A 25,316-nucleotide genomic window follows, 5' to 3' on the forward strand; every position below is an offset into this window, starting at 1 on the left:
ACCAGCGCCCCTGTCTGTCCCACAGTTCGAGTGCTTCTGTGGCTTGTGGCGGCGCGGTGTGGAGAGACAGGCAAAGGGTCTGTTTTGTATTCTAAATGTGTGGCCTTCGTGGGCAAGGGCTCGGCCTGTGACTCGGTTGTGTGTGTTTGCCTTGCCAGCGCCTCGCTGAACAAATGGTTGGGTTGGTTACTGCTCCGCAATGTTAGCAGTGGAGCGTGGGCGGATGCGCGAGTGGGTGCGAAGGGGAAGAGGACCCGCACTCTCCACCACCACCGGCCTGACGGGGCGGGCTGCGGATAATGCAGAGCCCCGAGAAAGAGGCAGCCAGGCATTGCGGGAGGAGGTGTAGTGGAGTCCGACGACCTACTCCGGTGTAGCTGCTTCTCCGTCTGGCAGCTCTTGCCCACTACCTCTCTAGAGAAAGGCTACCCCCGTAGTACTGGGTCCCCAGTGCCTCCTCCCTCGCCGTCTGGCGGGGAGTTGGTGGAAGGGAGGCCGGGCCGGAGACGTGCAGATGTCCAAGGCCTGTCTCTCGCCCACCTGCTGCTGCTGGCGGAGAGGGACAGTCACCCCGGACTCCCTGCGCCCTGGACGCTGGCATCCATCCGGCTCTCTCGGGGGCCTTCATTCCGGGTATCCATCTCGCTCTCGGGTCCCCTAGCTTGGGGGAGAAGCCAGGGGCGGGTGGGCGGCGATCTGCCTTGGAGTTCAGCCTTCTGGCGAACGAGAAATCCGCTAACTCCGCGATTTACTGCGGCGTACAGAAAGCAGAGCTTTCGTTGGCGCGCGGTCCGAGGCCTCGTTCCCTTTGTGCGTCGAAGCGGCGGGACCGGCCATCAGGGCCCGCCTTGTGTCGGAACCGCCGCTCCACCCCGACTTAGCAGGGGAGGAAAGTTGGAAGAGATCGGCGCGCCTGGGATGTGTTTGTCATCCTGGGGCCGGCGCTCAAGAGTCTGAGAGAGAGAGAGAGGGAGAGACCTAGGAGGGGAGGGGGGAAATAAGAGGAGGGGGGAGAGGAGTGCCGCGGAGGAGAGGCGGGCGCTAGGGAGGGGCGAGGGGAGCGCCAGCGAGCGGGAGAGGGAGCCGGGGAGGAAGAGGGAGAGGGCGAGGCGCGCCTGGCGGCCGGGTTGGCTGCGGCCGCCCAGAGGCTCCTGCCAGTCCTCCCACCGACTACACCCCGCGAAGGAGGAGCTTCAGGCGCGCACAAGGCGTCAGAATCCTCAATTTCCAACTTAGCATCTTGGCAGGACCTTTGCGAAGCCAAAAGCAGAGCCCCCCAGTGCAAAGAGCGAGGGGGAAAAAGAGAAAGCAGCAAGGGAGGGGGGGGAAAACCCTGCCGGGGCGAGCGAGGCGCGCAGAGGAGCGGGCTCGGCGGCCGCAGCCGGAGGCGCGCGGGAAGTCAGCGAGGAGGCTACGCGGGCCGGAGCCCGGGAGCCGGGGCCCGAGGAGCGGCGGCCCGGGGCAGCCGGAGACCAGGTGCCCGCCCGCACGCCCTCGCAGGGCGCCGCCCGGCTCGTTGGCGGCCGCGGCGCGGAGCGCCCCATGCCCGTGCGTGGCCATGTCCTACCCGCAGGGCTACTTGTACCAGCCGTCCGCCTCGCTGGCGCTCTACTCGTGCCCGGCGTACAGCACCAGCGTCATCTCGGGGCCCCGCACGGATGAGCTCGGGCGCTCGTCGTCGGGCTCCGCGTTCTCGCCCTACGCCGGCTCCACCGCCTTCACGGCGCCCTCGCCGGGCTACAACTCGCACCTCCAGTACGGCGCCGACCCCGCGGCGGCGGCAGCCGCCGCCTTCTCTTCGTACGTGGTGAGTGAGCTGGAGCCGGGGCGGGCGAGGGCAGCTGCGGCAGCTTGGGGCGATCGGGGGCTGCGGGGGACACGGGCCTCGGCTCCACCGCGGGCCGCCCCTGCCAAGCCTCGCGGACCCTGCAACCTTGGGCGATTGTCTCCCTCGGCTTCGCCCGGGCCTCGGGTTCAGGAGTTGCTCGGAGAGAAGAGCCGCGTCTTGCTCGGATCGCTGAGTTGGCGAAAGGGTTTTTTGGGGAGAGGTCGCTGCGATTAAAGAGCAGCAAACGTGAGCTCCAGGCCGCCCTGCACATTTTACTTTCTTTCTTTCTTTTTTTTTTTTTGGTTTTGCCATTTGGAGAAAGTAGTTCAAAAGAAATAGACCCGAAATCTGAACAGAAGCGTGCTAAGTCTGTGTAAATGTGTTTGGCCTCGCCTTTAATTAGTCCTCCAAAATGTTGCAAATCCGTAATCCTATCTTTGCAATCCGATTTGGAGGTATTAAATTTCTGAAAAGTCGGGCGAGCTGCGGTGCATCCGGGATTTTTCGGCCGGGTGCACTTTCTGGAAAAGCGCCTTGGCTTCGGTTTGGGGTAACACTTTTGGAGGGGTGGGAGTGCCGAGGCAAGGCTTAGCTTTTCGTTTGCCTTTCTCTGTGGGGAAAAAAAGTCCTTGATTTCCTTTGCTCACCACCCTTGCTCCCAACGCGCAACCACTCGGTTGCGGAGCGCAGAGTCGCCGCCGCTGCCCAGGCCTCTCTCTGGGTAGAGGGCCCGGCCGCCGTGGCCGGATCTGCGCACGGAGGGAGGACGTTCCTGGGCCTCCCAGGGGCCAGGGAAGCCAGGACGGCTCCAAGCGCCCCCAAGGACTCAGGAGTTGGCGCCCCCGCTTCCTTATGAGGAGGAAGAGGCGTTGCCCCAGGGTCTGAGCTCTCCAGCCCTACCCCAGGGAAAGCCTGAGTGCGGGCCTCGCAGCCCGAAGACCCCTGGGCGCAGGGAAAGTGTCTTTCAGTCGCCCAGGTGGCACTGGGGACCACGGCCCACTCTCACTTTCTCTCTGCCCCTTCCCTGCAGGGCTCTCCCTACGACCATACACCCGGCATGGCAGGCTCCTTGGGGTACCACCCGTACGCAGCACCCCTGGGCTCGTACCCCTACGGGGACCCCGCGTACCGGAAGAACGCCACGCGAGATGCCACTGCTACACTGAAGGCCTGGCTCAACGAGCACCGCAAGAACCCCTACCCCACCAAGGGCGAGAAGATCATGCTGGCCATCATCACCAAGATGACCCTCACCCAGGTGTCCACCTGGTTCGCTAATGCGCGCCGGCGCCTCAAGAAGGAGAACAAGATGACGTGGACGCCGCGGAACCGCAGCGAGGACGAGGAGGAGGAGGAGAACATTGATCTGGAGAAGAACGACGAGGATGAGCCCCAGAAGCCCGAGGACAAGGGCGACCCCGAGGGCCCCGATGCAGGTTGGTGGACGCGGGAAAGCGTGCGTTAAGCAAAAGGGGGACTGGAGAGGGGGCGCACAGGGCCTGGAGGTTGAGGGCAGGGGTCTTTGCCTTTGCGGGCGGGGACCTGGGCCCCGCCGCGCGGCCTCCGCGCCTCTGACCGCCTGGGTTTCGCCCGCAGGAGGAGCAGAGCAGAAGGCGGCTTCAGGCTTTGAACGGCTGCAGGGGCCGCCCACCCCCGCCGGCAAAGAGACCGAGGGTAGCCTCAGCGACTCGGATTTTAAAGAGCCGCCATCCGAGGGCCGCCTCGACGCGCTGCCCGGGCCCCCCCGCGCCGGCGGGCCCTCCCCGGCCGGGCCTGCGGCAGCTCGGCTGGCCGAAGACCCGGCCCCTCACTACTCCTCGGGCGCGCCGGCTCCGGGCCCACACCCAGCCGCGGGAGAGCTGCCCCCCGGTCCCGGAGGGCCCTCGGTCATACACTCGCCGCCACCGCCACCGCCTCAGGCGGTGCTCGCCAAGCCCAAACTGTGGTCTCTGGCGGAGATCGCCACATCCTCGGACAAGGTCAAGGACGGGGGCGGCGGGAGCGAGGGCTCTCCGTGCCCACCGTGCCCCGGGCCCGTAGCCGGGCAAGCCCTAGGAGGCAGCCGCGCGTCACCAGCACCGGCGCCATCGCGCTCGCCCTCGGCTCAGTGTCCCTTTCCAGGCGGGACAGTGCTGTCCCGGCCTCTCTACTACACGGCGCCCTTCTATCCTGGCTACACGAACTATGGCTCCTTCGGACATCTTCACGGCCACCCGGGGCCCGGGCCAGGCCCTACAACGGGTCCGAGCTCGCATTTCAATGGATTAAACCAGACCGTGTTGAACCGAGCGGACGCTTTGGCTAAAGACCCGAAAATGTTGCGGAGCCAGTCCCAGCTAGACCTGTGCAAAGACTCTCCCTATGAATTGAAGAAAGGTATGTCCGACATTTAACGCGGGCTGCGTCGGTCCTGGACTTTCCTAATTTATTAAAAAAAAATGGCCTTGGCAGTTATTTTTCCATCAACATGAGAGAAAAACAAAACTACCCCTCCTACTAAAAAGTTTATAGTTCCTGGAGATGGATGACATAAAAATGTAAACATCTCCACACACAAACAAAAATGTCTTAACCAACTGAAAAGAAAAATTTAAAAAAGGATTTGTATTAAATCTTATTCTGTATATTTAATGTAGCATTTTTGTATTTAAATTGATAACTCAATATCTTTGAAGTAAATTATGAAATTAAGACACCTGTACAGGCATTTAATGTTTTTTTGTAATATAACTATATACATTTGTGTTTCCCCCAGAACTGTTTCATAGTTTAAAAATACAAGTTTAATTTAATTTTTTACACCTATTGATTTTTCTGGGTATGAGCTGAAGTATTATTACAGAAAGGGAACAGGTTATACTCTTAGATTTAAAAAGTAAAAGAAACTGCAGCCGCCTTTGTAAAATGCAAAATATTTAATTAAAAGAGATTTTAACATAATCAGAGCCACTCATTACTTTTTAGAAGCCACAGTAAACTGTCCATCGCCCTGGACAAAAGGTGCAAACTGCAACTTTTTTTCGAAGTGGGGAATGAAAGGTTCCACCAAACCTAGTGTGGCAGCGGGAAACTGTAATTAGGCTTCGAGCCCCGGGGAACCTGGCCCTGCCCGGAATGCAGATTTGGATCACTGATGCGGGCTGCTGTGGGGAGATTGGACCCTGAAGGAGGGAGGAGAGAGACCCAAGTGTGTGCCCAGAAGGGAGAAGAGATGGCAAAGGCAGCTAGAGACACGCACCACCCGAGCTCCATTGCTTAACCTAATTACTTCCAATCAGTGTCGTGTTTTATGCAAAGCAATCAGCTGGTGAACTTTGCTAATGAGTTCGATTTTATGCCGGATTTAGCCCTTATTACTCTTTCAAAGGTGCTCTGGGCTAATGCGGGCGGGAAGCGTTAGGGGATGACAAGGAGAAGGCTTTCCCAAGTCACTGTCTTCTCTACCCCTTCAAAATTGGGCATTGATTTCTTCGCTGGATTTGATTAGATTAGTAAATGTTCCATCCGCGACCGTGCGGGTGGTAGGCGGCCGGGTAGATTCCCCGCGCAGCCGCGGGGCTGGGCCGCGGGACCAGCGAGGGGACGGTTCCTCCCTTTCACAGGTAGGTGTCACACTTGTCCTGAATTACAAGCCTGCACTTTGCAGAGTCGGAGATTGGAGAGAGAGTGGGCGGAAGTGGGGGAGGGAGTGCCATAAGCGCTTGGGGGAAGCAAGGGGAGCCCCGAACGAACCAGAAGAGCCCCCCCCGCCCTACCCCCAAGGGCCCCTTTTTGGACAAGCGGCATTCAAAAGTTCGAGGACGTTTGCCTAGATAATGAGGCTGTTGTGGACTTGATCAGGCTTGTCACTTTAGCACTCTTCCCATCACGGATTCAAGAGTCCGAGTAGCCACAAAAGTATTTTTGAGGTTTTATTTTCTCCGTTTAATCCCGCATCTTTCATCGCAAAACGAAAAGGCAGGTTACGTCTCAATCCCACATGAGGAAGAGATACCGCCCTGCGCCCGAGGCCCGCCAGCACGGTCGGTGTTCGCCTCTCCATTTTGCGCGGGAGATGGCGAACCGCGGACTTGTGGAATTTCGTGGGAAATTTTCACTGGTCGGGGGACGGGAGGCTTTACAGCAAAAACATACCCCAGCGAGGGGAATTAATTTGCTCTATTAAACCCAAGCCTGAGCGTAGAGAGAATGTGTTTGCACATAACACCGGTTTAATTAGGCTAAATCAAAACTCACATATTTGCACTTCTACTCAAGACCACTTTAACCCTGTTTTTTTAAACACAGCCCAAATTTTCACTGGAGTTTTCACTTTTGCTACTTTTTTTTTTTAACCTGCAACGGGGCTCCTTTAGTTATTCGAATTTAAACAAGTTTGAAAGCAGCATTGTCCAGATGTTTTCTTGAACAGCAGTCGACTTCAGTGTTTAAATTAGTGAGAAAATTCACGCAGGGAAAATGGTTTCAAAGCTGGAAGTGTGAATGATTAAATATGCATGAGACGATCGTATTTTATTTTGTCCCTTTAATTATAAATGATTTTTTTAAACAATTGAATTCCAGAGATGACTTGCCCTACCCCCCGCGCCCCAGCCCCCTCCATCCACCCCCCGACAGCCCGGTTCACAATCAGCTTTTTCCCCCCTGTTGAATATGCAGCCCCAGGAGTCACCTTCTCTTCTAAAAAAGTCAGAAGAATAGGCCAGTCGCCTTCTCTTAAGAGAGAGTTTAAGGACGACATCAACTCTGCGGGATTTGGAAGCACTGGCCCTAAACCCTGCCCAACGATTTTAAAAAGAAAATTGTAGGCTTCCTTGTGTTCCCGGGAATATGCAAATGGCGCGGCGCGGGCCTCCCGGGTCTGATTGCCGAGGCTCCGGGCTGGGAGCCGAATGCCCGCGGGGGCTGCCTGGGAACGGGAACCGCGTACCGGGGAGCCCGTGGCGTTTCTCCCCAACGAGGGGCTGTGCGAGACGCCTCCCGGCTGCGCAGCGAAACCGCCAGAGTCTGGAAGGCTGGTGCCCACATCGCTGCCCCCTGTCCGCATCCCTCCTGCCCTTGGCCTCTGCAGGGTCGAGGGTTTTCTTTGCGTACTTCGTCCTAAGTACAAGCCCCAAATTAAGTTTAGGGTTTTCTCCTTTGCAGAGCTGGGTTTCGTTGGCCAGTGGTTTTTCTGTTGTCTAGAGACTTCTCAGTTTGGGGGCGGCCTGCTGGGCGGGTCGAGGTATGTGCAGCTAGGAAATGTCTCCTGCGTTTAATCCCAGAAGTAGATGCGTGTCTGTAAGGTCCCAAGTCCCTCCTCGAGCCTCCGAGCCTCAGCCTGGCCGCATCTTGGGCCGTGTCGAAGGCGATGCTCCTTGCAAGGGGGGCTGGGGGAAACCTTTCGGCGTGTGCCAGGGGTTTGTTCGCAGACTTGGACGGGGGCGCGGAAGTTATGCGAAGCAGTGCCTAATACACCTCGGTGCTGGGGTATCGCGGGCGTTTGTCACCTGCGCTTGGCTGCACTGGTTGCAGCCCCCAAGCAGAGCCTAGCTTGGCACTAAGGGGACTAGGAGTCGCTGAACCACTGGCAACAGAGGCCGCGGGACCACTGAGTGGGGTCCCTGCAGTCAGCCCCACGAGGCAGCGCCAAACCAGGGCCCGGCTGGGTTTCTTCCCTTGCCCCCCTGTGCAGGGACGAATCAGCTTCTGGGATTTGGGGTGAGGAACCAACAGCCCAGTCAATCCCCGAGGGTGCATACTCGGGCATTGAGGTGAGGCTGCAGAAGGGGCCCTTTCTCCTTCCCGCTCTTCGGACCGGGGTGCCAGGGCCCGAACTGCTGTTCCCCGGCCTGGGTGAGGGGTCTTTATCGAGGCCTCCTGGTTTGCAAACCCCTCAGGGCCTCTCGTTCCCTGAGATGTGCACAGCTCTTGGAGCCTGGAAGGTTGGGGGCTGGGCTGCGGTGGTCGTGCGAGCGGTTTCAGAACTGGCTGTTCCTACCAGCCCACCTGTCCCGCCTAACAAGCTGCCAGCTGGGGCGGAGGCACAGAACAGCGCCCTGCAAAGCGCCCAAAGTGAAAGGAATGTGATTGCGCTCCCAAGAGGGAGCCGGAGGCGGATGCAGTTTAGGAAGGGCGCCGCCTACTGGTCCCCGGGCGCCACGCGGCTCGCAAAGAGGAGGAGTTAGGCGACACCCAGCTATGCCCTCCACCCTCAGCGGGGCCTTAGCTCTGGACCCCAACAGGGTCAAAAGTAAATTGCTCCGCCATCCCACTCGCTTCGGCCTGGGACCCAGGACCCAGTTAACATTGGGGATTCGGAAAGCACGGCCTTCGACTGGAAGAGTATTAACCCTACAGATTCCTGCCGCGGCTTGGGCACAGCCTTTAAAACCTGGCGGCAGGCAGTTGAGAAATATGCGGGCTGCTGGAGCAGCCTGCGGGGGGGGGGGGGGGGCGCGCGGCGGTGCGCAGCCCAGGCAGTGCCGGTGCGCCCGCTCCGCTTCAGGTGCAGGTATTCCGTTTCTGCTGGCCTTTCCACTCCCGGCCTCTGGGCCCCGCACAGTTTTAATTTGCGGTTTGGCATGTCGGGGGTCTACGACGCAGCCGCGCCCCCAAAGATCGTTTCTATCTTTTGGCCTGTAGGTTGGACATCTTTAGGAAAAGGAAAAACAAAACAAAACTACCCTCGAATTCTTCAAACCCTATTTCGAAAGCACCTTTAATGAGCTCGGCGTGGCAAAGGAGGAGGTGCTCACCTGGACGTCCCCCTCTACCCATCCAGAAGCGCTAACGGGAAGTCTCAGCTGGTTTCCCCCGGTGCAAGGATGTTGGGGACAGCGGGGGGCGCGCCCTCTACCTGACTTTCGCCTTCTTTGCCACTCGGCCCCCGAATAGGAGGAAAATCGGCCCGACCGGAATCTTGCCTCCTGCTCTCCCCCGAAAGTGGCCAAAGCTGTGGAACTGGTCCTACACCCACCCCACGGGTCTCCCTTTTGAACCAGGCCAGAGCTAATCTCCTTTTCGTTTTCGCGCTAAATGCGACTTGGGTCCCAGGCACGAGGTGGGACCCAGGTTGTGGCCTAACACGATCGCCTCGGGGACCGGGCTGCAGCTCTGGCTGCACACCCAGCGCCGGCCGGCCCCTCCGGGCCGTTGGGGATCTCCGGCCTCCCGTCGGCCGCAGGCCCCAACCCTGGGTCCCCAAGGCCGCCCTCCCGGCCGCGCTCGTTTCCGGCGCCCGGACGAGCCTGGCGCTCCCAGACGCCACTTTTCTCAGTGAAATCTGCTTTTATTTGCTCCGAGCAAACCCCGGGCTCTCAGCGCTCTCGCCTGATGGATGCAAATGTAAATGTGCACTTATTTAATTGGATCAGGCCCCAAGATAAAAGAGATAAACGGCTCCCCGTTTGCTAACTTATTTTCCGAGCCATGCAGCGCCGCGTGGAGGGGAAGCTAATGAAGGAGAGGCGCGTCGCTGGGCGCTCGAGCGCTGGTCGGTCGGCTCGGCTTGGGCGGCGGCTCCTTGTCCACCCCCTCTGTATGCGCCCTGCCCGCCGGGTAGGATCCCCTTGGGACTTTCTGTGCAAAGGGACCGGAAAGTGAGAAGGCGCGGCTTCGGCTTCGCGCTTGCAAATACTCAACCTCTCGCCACAGTGTTCTGCGGTTTTTACCCAACTCTCCATACAGGAGTCCTACTGGCAGGGCCGATTCGATAGAAAATCCTTTCTTGCTCCCCTCCCCAGGCGTCGTCTTTCACCCCAGGCGGGGGTTTCCGAAAGAAAGACGGGAGGGACGTGGAAAAGGCCAGGGGCGTCCCCCACCTCCACCCCGACCCCCGGCCACCAGGGTCCCATGGAGTCGCCCCTTAGATGGAAGGACCACCCTTCTCTGTTCCCAGTTGGCCCTCTTTTGGATTCTGGGATTTCTTTCAGGACTGGCGTGGATAACCTCCCCTCCCCCAATGTATGCCCGCAATGCACACAATCCTTCAATAGTTTCAAAGGGTCGCAGAACCCGGACATCCAGACTGTAGGAGGAGAAAGGACTACCTGACTCCCAGCTCCACTGGGCGGGAGTTCAGAACTTCAGCACCAGTGCGTTGGTCTCCGCCATCCTCGACAAATTCGTTCCCCAAGTTTGGGCCTTGGTTTTTCCGGCAAAGTTTTTCTTCCGTTTAGGAGGGTGGAGGAGGTCTGGGTGGATGAAGGCAAGAGGCCAGCTGAGACAGACTGCGGAGGATGGGTGCAAAGGAGCCTGGGAAAGGGGGCGCCCTAGGCGGAGACCCTTGCCAGGTAGACCCCAGAGGCTAGGCTGGGCAGGGCTGGGACTGGTGAGGCCCGGCTGGTCAGGGCGGGCCGGCCGCGTCCCATCCCCAACTCGCTGATGAATTGGCTTGTCAGGAGAGCTCTGTGCGCGGAGCCCATCAGAAAGCACTTACCTCGCTAAACTGAAATTACTGTCTTTTCAGGGGCTAATTTGTGTAACTCCCATGGAGGGGCTTGGAGGGGGTTTGATGAGGCATAAAATGATGATTAATGAATTTATTGGCCGCTGCTCATCAAACAACGGCTGGAGAGCTCGGGTCCACACGGGGCGGCCTGGCAGCGGCGCTCAGCACAGCTGGGGTTCGGCCTCCGGGGGTTCAGCTCCTGCAACGGTTTTCTCTTGCACCCAGCCCTGGCCCTGGGGGCTTTCCTTGACCTTAGCCGCTTTCTGCTGACCAGCCTAAGATTTGGGGCTCAGGTTCCAGCCATGCCGCCATCGCCCCCTGCGGGCCAGCGGCTCCGGCGGGGGTGGAGGTGGGGGGAGGCCAGGACTCCAGTGGCTGCAGGCCCAGAGGTGGACAGCACCTCTCCAGCGTCCTAGAAGCCAGGCCTTGAGTGTGACCAGGGCACCCCAGGCAGTGTGAAGATGGAGATGTAGGCTGTTGTCCAGAAGCGTTACAGTGTACTGGTTGGGTCCTCGGGCCTTGGTGGCTCAATCCTACCTCCCTCTGCAATTTACTAAGCTGTGGGTCCTTGGGCAGATCAAATAAGCTCTCTGAACTTCAATGGCCTCCTCTGTAGAATGGGCCTGTACCACCCCTGTTTTCTTTTCTTTTCTTTTTTTTTTTTTGCTGTACGTGGGCCTCTCACTGTTGTGGCCTCTCCCATTGTGGAGCACAGGCTCCGGACACGCAGGCTCAGCGACCACGGCTCACGAGCCCAGCCGCTCCGCGGCATGTGGGATCTTCCCAGACCGGGGCATGAACCCATGTCCTCTGCTTCGGCAGGCGGACTCTCAACCACTGCGCCACCAGGGAAGCCTTCACCCCTGTTTTGTGAGGATTCTAGTGGGTGGCAGATAGTCATCCTTCAATACAGTTATTAGGGTCATGCTCTCTTAGCACTTCACTTCGCTGGAGATGCTAGCCAAGGCCTGGGGGAAAGGGGAGAAGGTGGGAGACCGAGGCTTTGGGTTCTGACTTGGGGAGAATCCTGCCAGAATGGCTGTTGTTCTTTAGCACTCTTCCCTTTCCCTGCCTCCTCTGGCTATACATCACTCTCTGGGGCTTGATTGGAGGGGGACACTGGGGAGCCTGGGAAGGCAGCTCTGATCACAGCTGAGCTTTGGGGAGCTGACCGGACCTGCCTTGGGATCCCCTGCATGGGGGCAGAATTGAAGTTCAAGTTAGTTCACAGGACAGTTCAGACCTCCTCTCATTTATGTATAACCCACCCTTTTTCTGCAGGCTCCTGTCTTTTGGAATGTGTCCCCAAGTCCTTTTAGCCACTTCCTCTAGCCTCAATCAAAACCCTGCAGCCCACAAACTTATAAACTCAGCTTGGAGTCTTTACCTCCCCTGCCTACCTTGTACCCCGCACACTGCCCCACCCAGATCTCCCAACACCTGGCTCTACCTTTGCCTCCCTGGGACATCCTGCCCTGCTGAAGCAGAGCACAGGGAAGCCCTTGGCATTGACCTCTCCAGTAAGAGGCTTGGTTGGCCTCCATGTTAGTGCAGCTCCACTTAGACTATTTTTTCCCTTCCTGCCACATACATAATTGAGCATCTATAATATGCCAGATTCCTTGTTCTAGGTGCTGATGATAGAGCAAAGAACAGAGCAAAGTCCCTGCCCTCCTGGAGCTTACATTTTAGAGGGGTGGGCAGAAAGCAAACAAATAAGTGTGATAATGGCTTATCACAATCTCCAGGTGATGAGTGTTAGGAAAAAAATTAAGTAGGGTAAGGACATGGACGGGAGTGTGCTCTTGGAGTGAGGACGGTCTGGGAAGCATCCCCTAGGAGGGGGCATTTGAGCAGAGACCTGAAAGAAGTTAGGGAATAAGCCAGGCAGGTATCCCAGGGGAGAGAGTTCTGGGAAGAAGGCATAGCAGGTGCAAAGATCCTGAGGTGGGAGCAGGTTTGAGCAACGCCAAGAAGACTTTTATGGGAGGGGATTAGATCAAGGCAAAGCCAGGTTCAGGTTATATGGGGCCTCATGGGTCCTGGTGAGATCTGTGGATTTTATGATGTGACAGAGAGAGAGGGAGAGAGAGAGGGAGAGGAAGGCAGGGAGGGTTTTGAAGGGAGAGACAGGATCAAATTTATGTTTTAAAGGCATCCCCCTATATGAGGAGCTGAGACACTGGGAGGACAAGAGTAGAGGCAGGGACCAGTTAAGAGGGTGATGGAGAATTTGGCGGGGGGGGTAATGGAATGCGGTCTTGGTCCAGCACGGTAGCCGGGGAAGTGAGGAGAAGCAATCAGGTCTGGGCTGAAGGTAGTGTCAACAGGCTTTGTTGATGGATTAGATGTTGGGAATAAGAGGAGTGGAGTTCTAGATGCCTCCAAGAATTTGAGCCTGAAAACCCAGAGGCATGGGGTTGCCATTTGCTGAGATGTCCAGTGGTAAGGGAGGAGCAGGGATTTTTTTTTTTTTTTTTTTTCTGGAGAAGGGGGAAGTAAGATACTCATTGACCTGATCCCCAAGCCCTTTGGCCCAAAGGAGTTGCTCTCGTGGACATGCTGGTCATCCAGTGGCCAGGCCAAACCCTGAAGTGAACAGATCCTGCCGCCTGAGACCAGAGATCTCAGACCTTTCTAACCCCATCTCCCCTTTTATTTCTGCCTTTTATTCCTTTCCCTTTTTCTTTTTCTTTTTTTTTTATCAGTGGAGAAACTGAGGTTCAGGAAATGAAATGACTTGCCCAAGCTCACACAGTGAGTTTATAGGCAGCACCGAATCAGAAACCCGGGTCTCCTAACTCCTAGGCTGTGCTCTCCTTCTGTCTCAGCGAAGCTAAGATCTCACGGATATCTGTGTTTTAACGGAGAACTCCTGGAAACAAAATGCCTTAACAGAGAGGAATGAATTTAGAGTGGTGGAGTCTCAGACACTGTGACAAGCTGTCAAGGGAGATATTTTTAGGCAGGGCCGGGAAATATCTTAGCCCTCCTCCAAAGCTGCTGGAGGACAGGCTGCCCCCTCAGGACTGTGTGTGTGAAGTACAGATGACCATCTGAAAAGATTTGCTCATTTCTCCTGTTGGAAGTGACTGCCTGCCTGCCCACAATGATCTCGCATAATGCAGCAAAAACGAATGTTCCTTTGCCCATCATTTTACAGAGCAGCTCCCAGCAAACAGATTTGAATTGGGGACAAGGACTCCAATCATAGGTCTTTCATGCATGTATTTTGTATTTCTTTCTTTTTTTCTTTTTTCAGTGCCTCACCTTGACTGTTTTTTGCTTTTTTTTCCCCACCTCAATCCTTTTCTTGACTCCTTGTGTCATATATATGGTCGTCTGCTTGGGGATTTTTTTCTGTAAAATCTATCAGTGGCTTTGTCCCCAAGGGAACCCACAGGCCCTTAGGAATAGCATCTCAATGTCTTTCAAGCAGAGTGAGACATCTGTTAGCCCTAGATTCCAAATACCCTCACAGTTCCAGAACATCCCAGACACCTTCCCAGCTAACAGAGTTTGACATCAGACTTACCACACAGTTGTCATTGCTGAGACTTTTTTTTTAAGGTCCGAGCCACAAGGTTTTTTGTTTGTTGGTTGGTTGGTTGGTTGGTTGATTTCGTTTGCCTACTATTTGTAATAGGTGGCTCTTTTTCTAAATACTCATACATGCAGAGATGTTCATGGGTAGTTGAGGACTGATTTTCCTGGATCACATAAAAGAGTGGATGAGTGGCAACTTGGAGAAAAGGGTGTTTTTGGAATAAACACCACCTCTTTGTGCTCATGAAGAATGTGGTAGAAATCTGGTAGAAATCTGGTTTATTTTGGTTGGTGGAGTTTTTTTTCCCCCTCTCTCCAGACATTTTTTTCTTTCTTACTTTCTTTTTTCTTTTTAATTTTTTTCTTTTAATCTGGTAAGTGCCTGACAGGTCCTAGAAAATGTCTGAGGAATGTCTGAGAAGGCTCTGTGGGACTCGAAATTGCAAGGAAAGGGTCCTTGCTCCGTGTTCCCCAAAACTTACTCATTTGAGCCCTGCCCTCCCAGTCCTTGTCATAGCCTACGATTATTGAAACTACTATTTACAGAATAATTTCCTTTGAATTTTGTTACCATTTACTTATATTGAAAGGAATGTTTGTACCACTACAGTCACTGAAAAACGAGTATCACTCGCCATCAGTGGAAGACAATTATTAAGAAGCCAGTTAATTAAGTGAAGTTCTTTGCCTCCTGGGCTTTGAAGGCAACTGGTGTCTCTCAGGGTCTCTGGTTGTTCTAGAGGTTACTGCAACCCCATCCCTTCTGCTTTGCCAATGATTATGTAGGTCACGTGAGCATCTTTTCACCCACACCTAAAGTCATCCTGTGTCCCCCCAGAGATGTGCTTCCCACACTTTAAAAAATAGTAACTGCTTATTTTACAGATATGGAAATTGAGGCCCTGAGAGGTAAAGCAGTTTGCTCCAGATCACACAGCTTGTTGGTGACAGAGCAGCCAGGGGTGGCTGCCCACTATCCCCACCCTGCTCCCCCTACGCCTTTTTCTTAATGAATTCCTTGCACTGTAATCCTCATCTCTGGGTGAGCTTCTGGGGAAGCAGGACCGAGATGGGAGAATTCGTACAAACCTTGTAAACTTTTGTTCCTTCCATTCCACTGGTTCTGCAAGGCCTGAATCTCTTTTTTCCTATCTGTGGGTCACTCTTTGGGGGTAAGAGGCCAAGACCCACAACCCAGTATGCTCTTTGACGCCACAAAGGGCTCTGGTCCTTCTCCATTTCTTCTGCAGGGGAAGAAGAGAGGGTTGGAGCCTCCAGCTCTGAGCAAAATTTGGAGAAGGGGTGGGTGGGCTTGAGGAGGTGGATGCATTTCCCTTTGAGAGGTTCCTGCCCTATCAGTGCCCCTTTTTCCAGATACTTACAATGGGAGGTTCCCATCCCTCTCCCCTCCTTTCTGAAGCTGGCCACAGAGACACATGGGAACTTTGTTTAGTGCTAACAAGTAGGGTGTTGTTAGGTTCCCGGCTGTAATATCACTCAAAGTTAACACCCCTGTACACACACACACACACACACACACACACACACACACACACACACTTTCTCCTCTTTGCTTGCTTGCTCCTTTCTCTTCTCTTTTCTTTTCTCCCTGGGTGGGGACCTTGCTCCTTTCTCCTCTCTTTTCTTTTCTCCCTGGGTGGGGACCTTTAGCATAGCTTGTTTATTGGGTAGGCCCTCCCTCACCTGCCCTGGAAGGCCTGCCATGCCCCTCAGTGGTGTTGCAGCACACCTGGCCTACATCCAGCCAGCACTCTCACCTCTTCTCCAGGCCACCTATCCACTACCTGAAGTCTGTCTCCAGCCGGAAGGACCACAAGCAACTCAAATTCAAAATGTCCCAAACTAGGTTTATTCCTAGGTATTTTATTCTTTTTGACATGATGGTAAATGGGATTGTTTCCTTAATTTCTATGTGGTATATATATATATACAGTGGAATACTACTCAGCTGTTAAAAAAATGAAATTTTGCCATTTGTGACAACATGAATGGACTTGGGGGGTATTATGCTAAGTGAAATAAGTCAGACAGAGAAAGACAAATACTGTCTGATACCACTTATATGTGGAATCTAAAAAATACAACAAAGTAGTGAATATAACAAAAAAGACGCAGACTCACAGATATAGAGAACAAACTGGTGGTTACCAGTGGGGAGCAGATGGGGGAAGGGCAAAATAGGGGTAGGGGATTAAGAGGTACAAACTATTAGGTATAAAATAAGCTACAAGGAGCTTCCCTGGTGGTGCAGTGGTTGAGAGTCCGCCTGCCGATGCAGGGGACGCGGGTTCATGCCCCTGTCCGGGAAGATCCCACATGCCGCGGAGCGGCTGGGCCCCTGAGCCATGGCTGCTGAGCCTGCGTGTCCGGAGCCTGTGCTCCGCAATGGGAGAGGCCACAACAGTGAGAGGCCCGCGTACGGCAAAAAAAAAAACAAACAAAACAAAACTACAAGGATATATTGTACAACACAGGGAATATAGCCAATATTTTATAATAACTATAGAGAATAACCTTTAAAATTTTTGAATCACTATATTGTACACCTGTAACTTATATAATATTGTATATCAACTATACTTCAATAGAAACTAAAAATAATAAAAAGAAATATATATATATAAAAGAATAAAGCCAGATAAAATGACAGATGAAAAAAAATGTTCCAAGCTATAGTCACCTCCTTCCCATTCCTAGCCTCACCCCAACCCCAGATTGGCTTCTCTTGCCTTCCTTCATCCAGTGACCCAGTGGAAGGACTTCAGAAACATGCCAACAGTTTCCTTTCCCCAATGCTTCGTATGCATCCACTCCCCAAGTCCCATAGATCCTTCTGAGGGATTTTGTTCAACCGTCTCCCCCACCTACTGCACTGGTCTGAACTTCATCGTCTGTCATACTGACCATCACATACCTCCTGAAGGTCTCCCTGCCCCAGCCATCTTTGTAGCACCAAAGTAGAGCCCAAAGCCTGGAGCGTCCTGGGTATTCAATACATGTTGATGGAAATGAAAACAAAGAAATGGATTCCAAGCCAGTGTACTTGGATTTTTCCCATAGAAATGAATTTTGAAACAGCTCTGGGGTCAGACAGATGTGAATTCAAATCCTGACTGCCCTCTACTATCTTGGGTATATTAATGAACCAGATTAGATGACTAAAAAATCTAAACAGAGAGACCCAGCACCTGTGGTGTTGGAAAAGGTGGACTCTATTGGGTGCCAGACTTCTTGGATTCTGTTCCTATCTGTGCCCTCTGCCAGCTGTGCAACCCTGGGAAAGTTCCTTAACCTCTCTGAAATTCAGCATCCATAAAACAGGGATAATACAGTACCTACCTCACAGGGTGAGGATTAAATGAGATAATGGATGCAAAGTGCACCGAAGCACATGGTGGACTCTCAAGAAATGTGAGTGCTTACCATTATTACTCAATAAATATGGTTTCATATGATTGCAAATGATTTCATCTGAGAATTTCTAAAATTGTGTAGCGTGTTTTCTCCATTTCTTAACTACTTCACATCTTTTTGCTGATCAGCAATGGTTAAGATGTCTAGAGTGAAAAAAAAATCTTATTTTAAGAATCACTCCTTGGAACATTATTTCATTACTTAAACTTTCTGCTGACTCATCTGTTCCGTGGTAACTGAGTCTTTCTTTACCAATAACTTTAATTACATCAATCACTCATTCTCAAAACTGCTGAATAATGAAAACTCTTAGAGGTGAAACGATGGACTTCTGTCACAGAAGCAGGGGCTTTTGGAGGGAGATATAATAGGCTTTTCTTTCCTTTTCTTTTAAATAGCAATCAGTACTTCAAATAGGGAAATATGGTTAGCTTTCATGATTTACTATCTGTCCATCTATCTCTCTAACAGTTTATAATGAGGACTGACAATTCACAACTTCCTGAATTGAATTGAATGGAATTTGCTTCATCTTCTGACATTTCTTAGTCATAAGGCCCATGTCGCCACCTTGGTGATAAAATAAGTGATGTTTGAGAACTCCAACACCAATTCCTTTGCTAAAAGCTGCATAACAATCGCATAGTACAGTTAACAGTTAACATATTACCTAAACAATGATTTTGTTATTGATAATAATAGCTACCTTATTGAACTCTTAGTGTATACCAGTTATTCTACTGAAGATTGTATGTACATGAGCTCAGTAATGCCTCATCAAACCTATGGAGTACGTACTATCACTATTTCTGTTTTACAGGTGAAGAAACTGAGGTTCTGAAAGGTTTACTTGCCTGAGTAAGCGTCAAAGTGACATGTGAACCTAGGAATGTCTGACTCTCATCTTCTGTGCCTAGATGGAGCCAGGAGGGAGTTGCTGGCTGTTCTTTGCAGTTTTAGGCAGCAGTTGTTTCTCTGGCTATTCACAGCTCAATTCTACTGTGAGTAGAATAAGGTACCTGCCATTTGCTGACCTTGGAATGTTATCTGATGCTACAGAGAAGCAGTGATCCTCAACGTGATGAGGGCCAGGGGCGGGGGGAGGGGGAGGGGTTGGCGTGCATCTCACAAAACCCTGTCCCAAAGTGCCTGCTCTTCCTCTCTCCCATCCCCTCCAGGCCCTTGGCCCCTTCCTCTTGGACTGTGACATCAGCCTCCTAACTGGTTTCTCTGTCTCCAGGCTCTCCCCCATCTTTCCATCTACATACTCTTACCTTACTAGCCAGGAGACAGTAGCCAAAGGAGCTACAGAAGGTTGTAGAGCGGGAGAGTGACAAAATCAAAACTATACTCCAACGGATTCCTCTCTAAGTCATCTGAAGCTCTTCATCAGTCTGACCCCATTCTCCCAGGTGACCCCGTCTCCCTAGACCCTTCCTGGGTATCTTGTGCTCTGGTCACACTGGCTCAACAGTCACTTTCCAAGCCCTCTTCCCCAAGCTGGGTCCCCTGCCTCAGAGCCATCATCCCAGTCACCTGTCTAAATCCACTTGCCCTTCAGAGATTGAGTTCAAGTGCTTCTAGCAGCTTCTAGGGCTTTCACAATGGCTCCAGCTCACACCGCTTCCTCTCCACATGGGGCTGCTGCTGAGGGAGAGACAGCAGAGCGCACGGGTTCTAGGGTCAGGGAAAGCTGGGTTTGCCTCCCATCTCTGTCACATGCCAGCTGTGTGACCTTGGGCAAGTGGCTTAACCTCTCAGAGCCTCAGTTCCACCAGAGTGAAGTAATGATGATGCTATCTGTGTCCCGGTTTTTGGTTAGAGGGTGAGCCTGTCTGTGGAGTGCTTTAGAAGTCATTCGTTCCAGGACCACCTGCAAAGCCAGTATGTTCTTTGTTCACATATTAGCATCCATGTACAGGATTGGAAACAAGGTGATTCCAAAAAGTACATGCTTCTGTGAGCTTAGACCTGGCCCTTCATCTTTGTATGTACATTTCCAGAAACACACAGATCTGGTTCTGCACTCTCCCAGGCTCTTTGTCTGGAACCCCATACTGTTTATCTGACTATGACTTTGCAATGTGTCTTACAATACGACAGAGCAGTCCTTACTTTTTGCTTTTCTTGTTCAGAACTCTTTGACTTGGCTATTTGGGGGCATTTATTCTTCCACACAAGTTTTAGGATGAATTTAACAAGTGTCAAAATCATTAATTTTGGTACTCCTTCCCTCAGTACTGTACCAGGCACAGAGTCTGAGCTTCAGGGTAACAGGTGTGAGAGCACCCAGATGATTCTCTGAGGCTACAGGTGGAGAAACGAATCAAGTGCATACCAGATTCTATAGAATCTATCTTGGGCACCCTAAGACGTAGTCTGGGGTGCCCAGAATAGACTGCAGTCAGTCTAAGATGAATCTGAGGGCCCAGATGGGTGCAGGGGAGGGGCAAAGATGGTGGCTCTGAGGCAGGATGAGGGAGGGGCTCACTACCTGCTCCTGGCAAGGGGCACTCACTTGCGCCTGGTGTTCTTTGCAGGGTGAGGAACTGGCTGTGTGAGGACTTGTACCCACACCGGATGAGGGAGGTTTCCTCACTTCCATCAGGTTTCCCTTAATACCCCTGGCCCGGTCCTGAGTCCTCACATCTTCCTACTGCGTGTTAAGTGTCGGGGATTCAGACTGAATTGTGACGAGGGGTGCAGCCTTGGGAGCCAGGCTGCCTGGGTTCCTGCCCTCCACACTCACCTCCCACCTACCCCAGCTTAGCCAACGGCACCACCATCTAGAAACCTGGGACTCAGTCTTGGCTTTTTCCATTTTCTCCAGGTCGTCACCTCTGGTTATGAAATCTGGATTCAGACTTGGTGGATTTAATGTCCTTGATTTTTTTCCCCTGAATCTACACTTCGTTACCATCACCAACTTTGTAATGCAGGCCACTGTCATCTCTCACCTCCTCAATGGCCTTCCAGCTCTAGTCCTGTTTCCTGAAGTTGATTTTCCCCACTGAAGATAGACTGCATATGTGATGATATAATTCTTCTGCCTGAAATATCTATTGGCTCGCTATTGCCCTCATACAAAACTTGAACTCCTGAGTATAATGTTCCTTTAAACATTAGGTTCTAAACCTGCAAATGGCAAACCTGTTTGCCATTCATATACACTATTTTGCCTCTGGGCCTTTGCACATGCTGTTGTTCCCTCTGTCATGCCCCAGTTCTCACTGTCTGCCCCCCACCTTTCTACAGTCAACCCCTACATGGTTAAAGATCTGTGAGTAAAGTTCCCTCCTCCTTCAGTGCTAAAGGTGTCAAGTAACGAACAAGCAACATTTACTAGTTGTGTGACCTTGGGTAATTAATTCATCTCTGAAGTTCGGTTTCTCTTTCTGTAAAACTGGGCACAATCATAATAATAAAAGTCCATTCTAGCTGGACAGTTTTAACAGTCAGTGTGTGATTCACTGCCTCATAGGATTGCTGTGAGGATTAAAGGAGATCATTGCAGGCACAATTCATAGACCAGTGGAGGAATAAACAGAGGCACAAGGCCCAGTCCTAGCCTTAAGGAACTTTCAATGAGATCAGACTCATACCACCACAGCTGACAGCTCCTTGAGAACCATTTCCTTCCTTCTCTTTTCCTAAAGGAACCCCACCTTTGTGTGGGGTGGCAATGTGCCCAGCCCTAGGGGTGGACCGTTTATCTCTAGGCCAGTTGTGATCATTCCATTCTCCTTGCCAGATGCTCACTTTCCCAGCCTCCCTTACAGGTAGGAGGCCATGTGACTAATTCTAGCCAATGAGACGTGAAGAGAAATCTACTAATCTTTCTGAATCTCAATCTCTACTTTTGTAAAACGAGCAGGTGGGATCAAACAGCAGGGTTGCTTAATCCCCCTGTTTTTTTAAAAAGCAGAAGATCCCCCTTTTTTAATTCCAAAAAAATCTTACGTGGAATGTAATAATGTAATGTATAATGTATAACAAAGCACAATTGCTCTAATTGAAAGGGAGATTGGAGAGTGCAGGAACTCCGTCCTACTCTTCCCATCCACAAAACAATACTTGGAAAGCCACTGGGTCAGAGCATCTCTACATCCTATAGTGGATATGTGTTATTTTATTGGTGTATATTTTTGGATACTTATTCTAGTCCAGCATTCTGAATTTCCCTTGGGAACCATCTCTCCCCTCCCCTGTGTCTAAAAGCTTTTTAAAATTTTTATTTTATTTATTTATTTTTGGCAGTGTTGTGTCTTCGTTGCTGTGCGCGGGCTTGCTCTAGTTGCGTCGAGTGGGGGCTACTCTTCGTTGCGGTGCGCGGGCTTCTCATTGCAGTGGCTCCTCTTGTTGCGGAGCACGGGCTCTAGGTGCGCGGGCTTCAGTAGTTGTGGCTCACAGGCTCTAGAGCGCAGGCTCAGTAGTTGTGGCGCACGGGCTGAGTTGCTCTGCGGCATGTGGGATCTTCGCAGACCAGGGCTCAAACCCGTGTTCCCTGCATTGGCAGGAGGACTCCCAACTACTGTGCCACCAGGGAAGCCCGGTCTAAATGCTTTTGATGAAGTTAATTCAATTTTGATTCTAGGGCTAGACGTATGATTTAGGGCTGCCTGACATTCCATCCTTTTGGGTTCAGTGACTGGTTCAGAAATATGCACGTGACTCAATGTGGTCCAGAGAGATTGAGGCCTCAGATTTTTATTAAAATTGAAGAGAGGTACAGGCTCTCTTTTCTCATCGAACTTGAACTCTGGGACTATGAAGACCTGAGAACAAAGCCTACATGGAAGGGAACAGAGCTGAGAGATGGAAAGAGACCAGATCTTAGAGAATTTGATCCCTTGGATTAAGTTTTGCCTGAAGACAGACAGACCTACCACTGAATTTTTAGTTTTGTGAGTCAATAAATGTCCTTCGTTTAAAGTAGTTTGAGTTTCACTTTCTATATTTGCAACCCAAATGGTTCCAACTAGTGCAGATTCTTTCCAGATCTAGAATCTTGGATCCTCTGAGAGGTAGATATTAAGGCTATTCACAAGCTTTCCAGTTTTTCTCATTCTGGGCATGTGGGAGAATTGTACTTCTCCACTGATCCTGAGCGAGGCGGGGCATATGTCTTCCTTTGTCAATGAAATGGGAGTAGAAGTGATAGGCGTCACTTCCGGGTGGGCTCTTTACAAGTCGTGCGCGATTCACCACTCTCTCTCTTTCCTTCCCATAATGCTGTTCCAGATGGTGGTGGCTCTATCAGCCTGGGTCCCAGACTGAGGACAGTATGGAACAGAGACCCCTGCTGACCCTCGATGGATACGCACTGTGAGCAAGAAATAAACCTTTGTTGTTTTAAGCCGTTGAGATTTGGGGTCATTTGTTATAACAGCATAACTTAGCCTATCCTAAATAATATACGTAGAATCCTCTTCGAACTCGTCCTCCTTCTCTTTCTTCCCCTCCTTTTCCCTCCCTCTTCCGTTGCTGCTCTGCTCTGCCCGGCAGCCTTTCTTACATAACTCTATTTCTTATCTTACCTTCTGTCAACAGACTATTAAAAGGCATCGATGATTGGTCATCTCCTGCCTTCCCAGTGATATTCAAGTGGACATTGGCAGGAGATCACCAGCCTGCCCCACAACGCTGTGCCCCTGGCATCATCACCAGTGTCCATCAATTACAGCTGTCAGTCAGTCGACCTCCCCAGCACTGGCCTCGGCAGGAGGTAACTTCCTAAGCAAATTACTGGACTCACAGGGCTCTGAGTTCTGGAATGGAACCTTCTCCAAGAATGCCCATTTTCTCAGGAAAATTAACAAGGTCCTGAAGTTTGTGCTATGGTAGCCGTAACAATACTCTGCCAAGATTGAAAAAAAAATTGACAATTAAAAATTACATACATTGGCCTTCATTGTTAATATGGAATTTCTAGAGTTTATCAGTTAATAAAGCTAATGTACAAGATTCTGCCGCTGGGGTGGAAGTTTGGCAATGACTAAATCTTTTTTTTTTTTTTTTTTTTGCGGTACGCGGGCCTCTCACTGTTGTGGCCTCTCCCGTTGCGGAGCACAGGCTCTGGATGCACAGGCTCAGCAGCCATGGCTCACGGGCCTAGCCACTCCGCGGCATGAGGGATCTTCCCGGACCGGGGCACGAACCCGTGTTCCCTGCGTCGGCAGGTGGACTCTCAACCACTGTGCCACCAGGGAAGCCCTGACTAAGTTCTTTGAAATCAGAAAAGAAGTAAAACATTCCTGAGGCTTGAGTGTGATCACCGTTATGAGCAGGTATGACACTTGTATAGCTCAGGATCCTCAAATTTCCCTGCTGACATGGCAAGAAAAGCCATATAAATGGGCAAAAGTCTATATGGGAGTGGTTTCAACTGTAGGGGACTTCACAATGCTACCTTTTCTACATTCAGCACTGGCTGATTCACCATCCAGGAATGCAGACCCAGTGTTGCTAGTCCTTTGCTTTTTTATTTTCTTTTTCAGGGAAAGTTGAAATCCATATAAATCGTCAACTGCATCACATTTTCCCTAAAATACTCTAACATCCAAGCTTAGTGTGCAGCCACGGGTAGGATGTTTGATAGAATATAACTCGGTCATCCTTATTATCTCTTCCCATTCTGCACTATCTCCATTTTCCAGATTAGGAAACTGAGACTCAGAAAGGGAAAGTGACCTACCCAAAAGGACATGGCCAGACTTTGAAACTCAAACCATAGCTTCTAACTGCTTCTCTTCCTCTGGTGTCACAGTTGTCTCCTCACAGCTCAAGTATATGGCAGAGAAATGAATTGTCCACCAAAGAGTCATGCTCCCACTTCTGTAATACAGGGTGTTAGTGGGAAGCAGCCACGAGCCAGAACTACATTTCCCAGCTTCCCTTCTAGGTGAGGTCACGTGACTCATTCTGATGTGTACCATTTTCAGACACCAGCAGTTAAGAAATGGGTGTGCCTTCCCCACCCTCTCTTCCTTCTTCCACAGCTCCTTGTAGATGAACACAGCAAACTTGGAAACAATTGTTGAAGATGAAAGGACCACAAGACAATGAATCTGGGTACCTGAATCATCATTTGGAGGAAAGCCACCTCCCGTTAGGAGCGTCCATTTTGGACTTGACATTAGGGATAAATATACTTCCATTGTATTTGAGCCATCATACGTTTTTGGTTTTTTTTGTTACAGCAATCAGTGTTACCTTAACCATACATATATATTAAATAGATTTTTAAAAATCTTTCCTTTTTTCCCCTTTCTATAGTAGCGGAGGGGTTTGCAACGGACAGGGCCATCCACTTGAATTCAACCCACTTGAATGCAAAGGGCCGTGGGTGAGAAAATGACTCCAGTTAAGTTTGGTTTCTGGGTATAGAGGTGGAGGGGCCCTGAGTGTCACTGCATCTTTCCTCCCCACCCCCCACCCCCAATACCACCTTGGCTTTGAAGAGGGACTTGTTCATATTTCAACTGGAGGTGAGCATATTATCAATTGAGCCCTCCTGGAGGAAGACAGAAGACAAAACAAGCATTTGGCCTGTCTGAGCCACACACCCTTAACCAAGATAGGAGTGAACATGTTTGGGAACATCAAAGGCAGTGTGATATCTTAAGCATAAGGAGATTAACATTTACAAAAGTTTGCCCCTCGGCCGGTTCCCAAGAATCCAGCAGACAGAGCCAGAAGGGACAATTAACATCACCCATCTGCACTGGGGTCTTCTGACGTCTCATATTTATTTCTTTTGAGCTTTCAGCTGGGTTCAGGATGGAGGAGGCAAAGCAGGTCTCCTATTTCAACAAGAAACCTCCATACACAAGGGAGATGTTAAAAAGCCCTGGGAAATGATAGTAAAGGTGCCAAGTCCTGGGGGAGAATTCTGCCCTCACAAGTACCAGGCCACTTACACTCAGAGACAGACAGATAGAAAGTCTTTACTGATCTTCTTACAGTCAGAAACAGCCAGTGCCCTCCTGAGCCAGCCAGTCAGTGAAAAGCAGGGCTGAGACTGTTTGCATGAATGGAGGAGGGGTGAGGCACTGGTTTTGTCCCTTTGAAGCAAGA

At 51.5% G+C, this 25,316-nt stretch overlaps 1 protein-coding gene across 3 annotated transcripts; it reads left to right on the forward strand.

Annotated features, from left to right (window-relative positions):
• The first annotated feature begins 1,125 nt into the window (after nucleotides 1-1,125).
• IRX5 (iroquois homeobox 5) lies at nucleotides 1,126-22,596 on the forward strand. 3 transcript variants are annotated; one of them, XM_067720905.1, is made up of 4 exons: nucleotides 1,126-1,807; nucleotides 2,859-3,264; nucleotides 3,425-4,204; nucleotides 22,482-22,596. In XM_067720905.1, the coding sequence occupies exons 1-4, from the start codon at nucleotides 1,559-1,561 to the stop codon at nucleotides 22,544-22,546; spliced, it is 1,500 nt and encodes a 499-aa protein (XP_067577006.1). In that variant the 5' UTR covers nucleotides 1,126-1,558; the 3' UTR covers nucleotides 22,547-22,596. The 3 variants fall into 3 exon arrangements, with proteins under 3 accessions (XP_067577006.1, XP_067577007.1, XP_067577008.1); XM_067720907.1 differs by lacking the exon at nucleotides 22,482-22,596 and adding an exon at nucleotides 8,453-9,169 and having other exon boundaries at nucleotides 1,131-1,807; XM_067720906.1 differs by lacking the exon at nucleotides 22,482-22,596 and having other exon boundaries at nucleotides 3,425-4,768.
• Nucleotides 22,597-25,316: the final 2,720 nt, after the last annotated feature.

The sequence above is a fragment of the Pseudorca crassidens genome, chromosome 20 (assembly GCF_039906515.1).
Source record: "Pseudorca crassidens isolate mPseCra1 chromosome 20, mPseCra1.hap1, whole genome shotgun sequence".
Classification (NCBI taxonomy): Eukaryota; Metazoa; Chordata; class Mammalia; order Artiodactyla; family Delphinidae; genus Pseudorca; species Pseudorca crassidens.

Coding starts and splice junctions, on each gene's coding strand:
- IRX5 (XM_067720907.1), top strand. CDS start 1,559: ATGTCCTACCCGCAGGGCTACTTGTACCAGCCGTCCGCCTCGCTGGCG. Junction 1,808..2,858: donor CCGCCTTCTCTTCGTACGTG/GTGAGTGAGCTG, acceptor CCTTCCCTGCAG/GGCTCTCCCTACGACCATAC. Junction 3,265..3,424: donor CCCCGAGGGCCCCGATGCAG/GTTGGTGGACGC, acceptor TTTCGCCCGCAG/GAGGAGCAGAGCAGAAGGCG.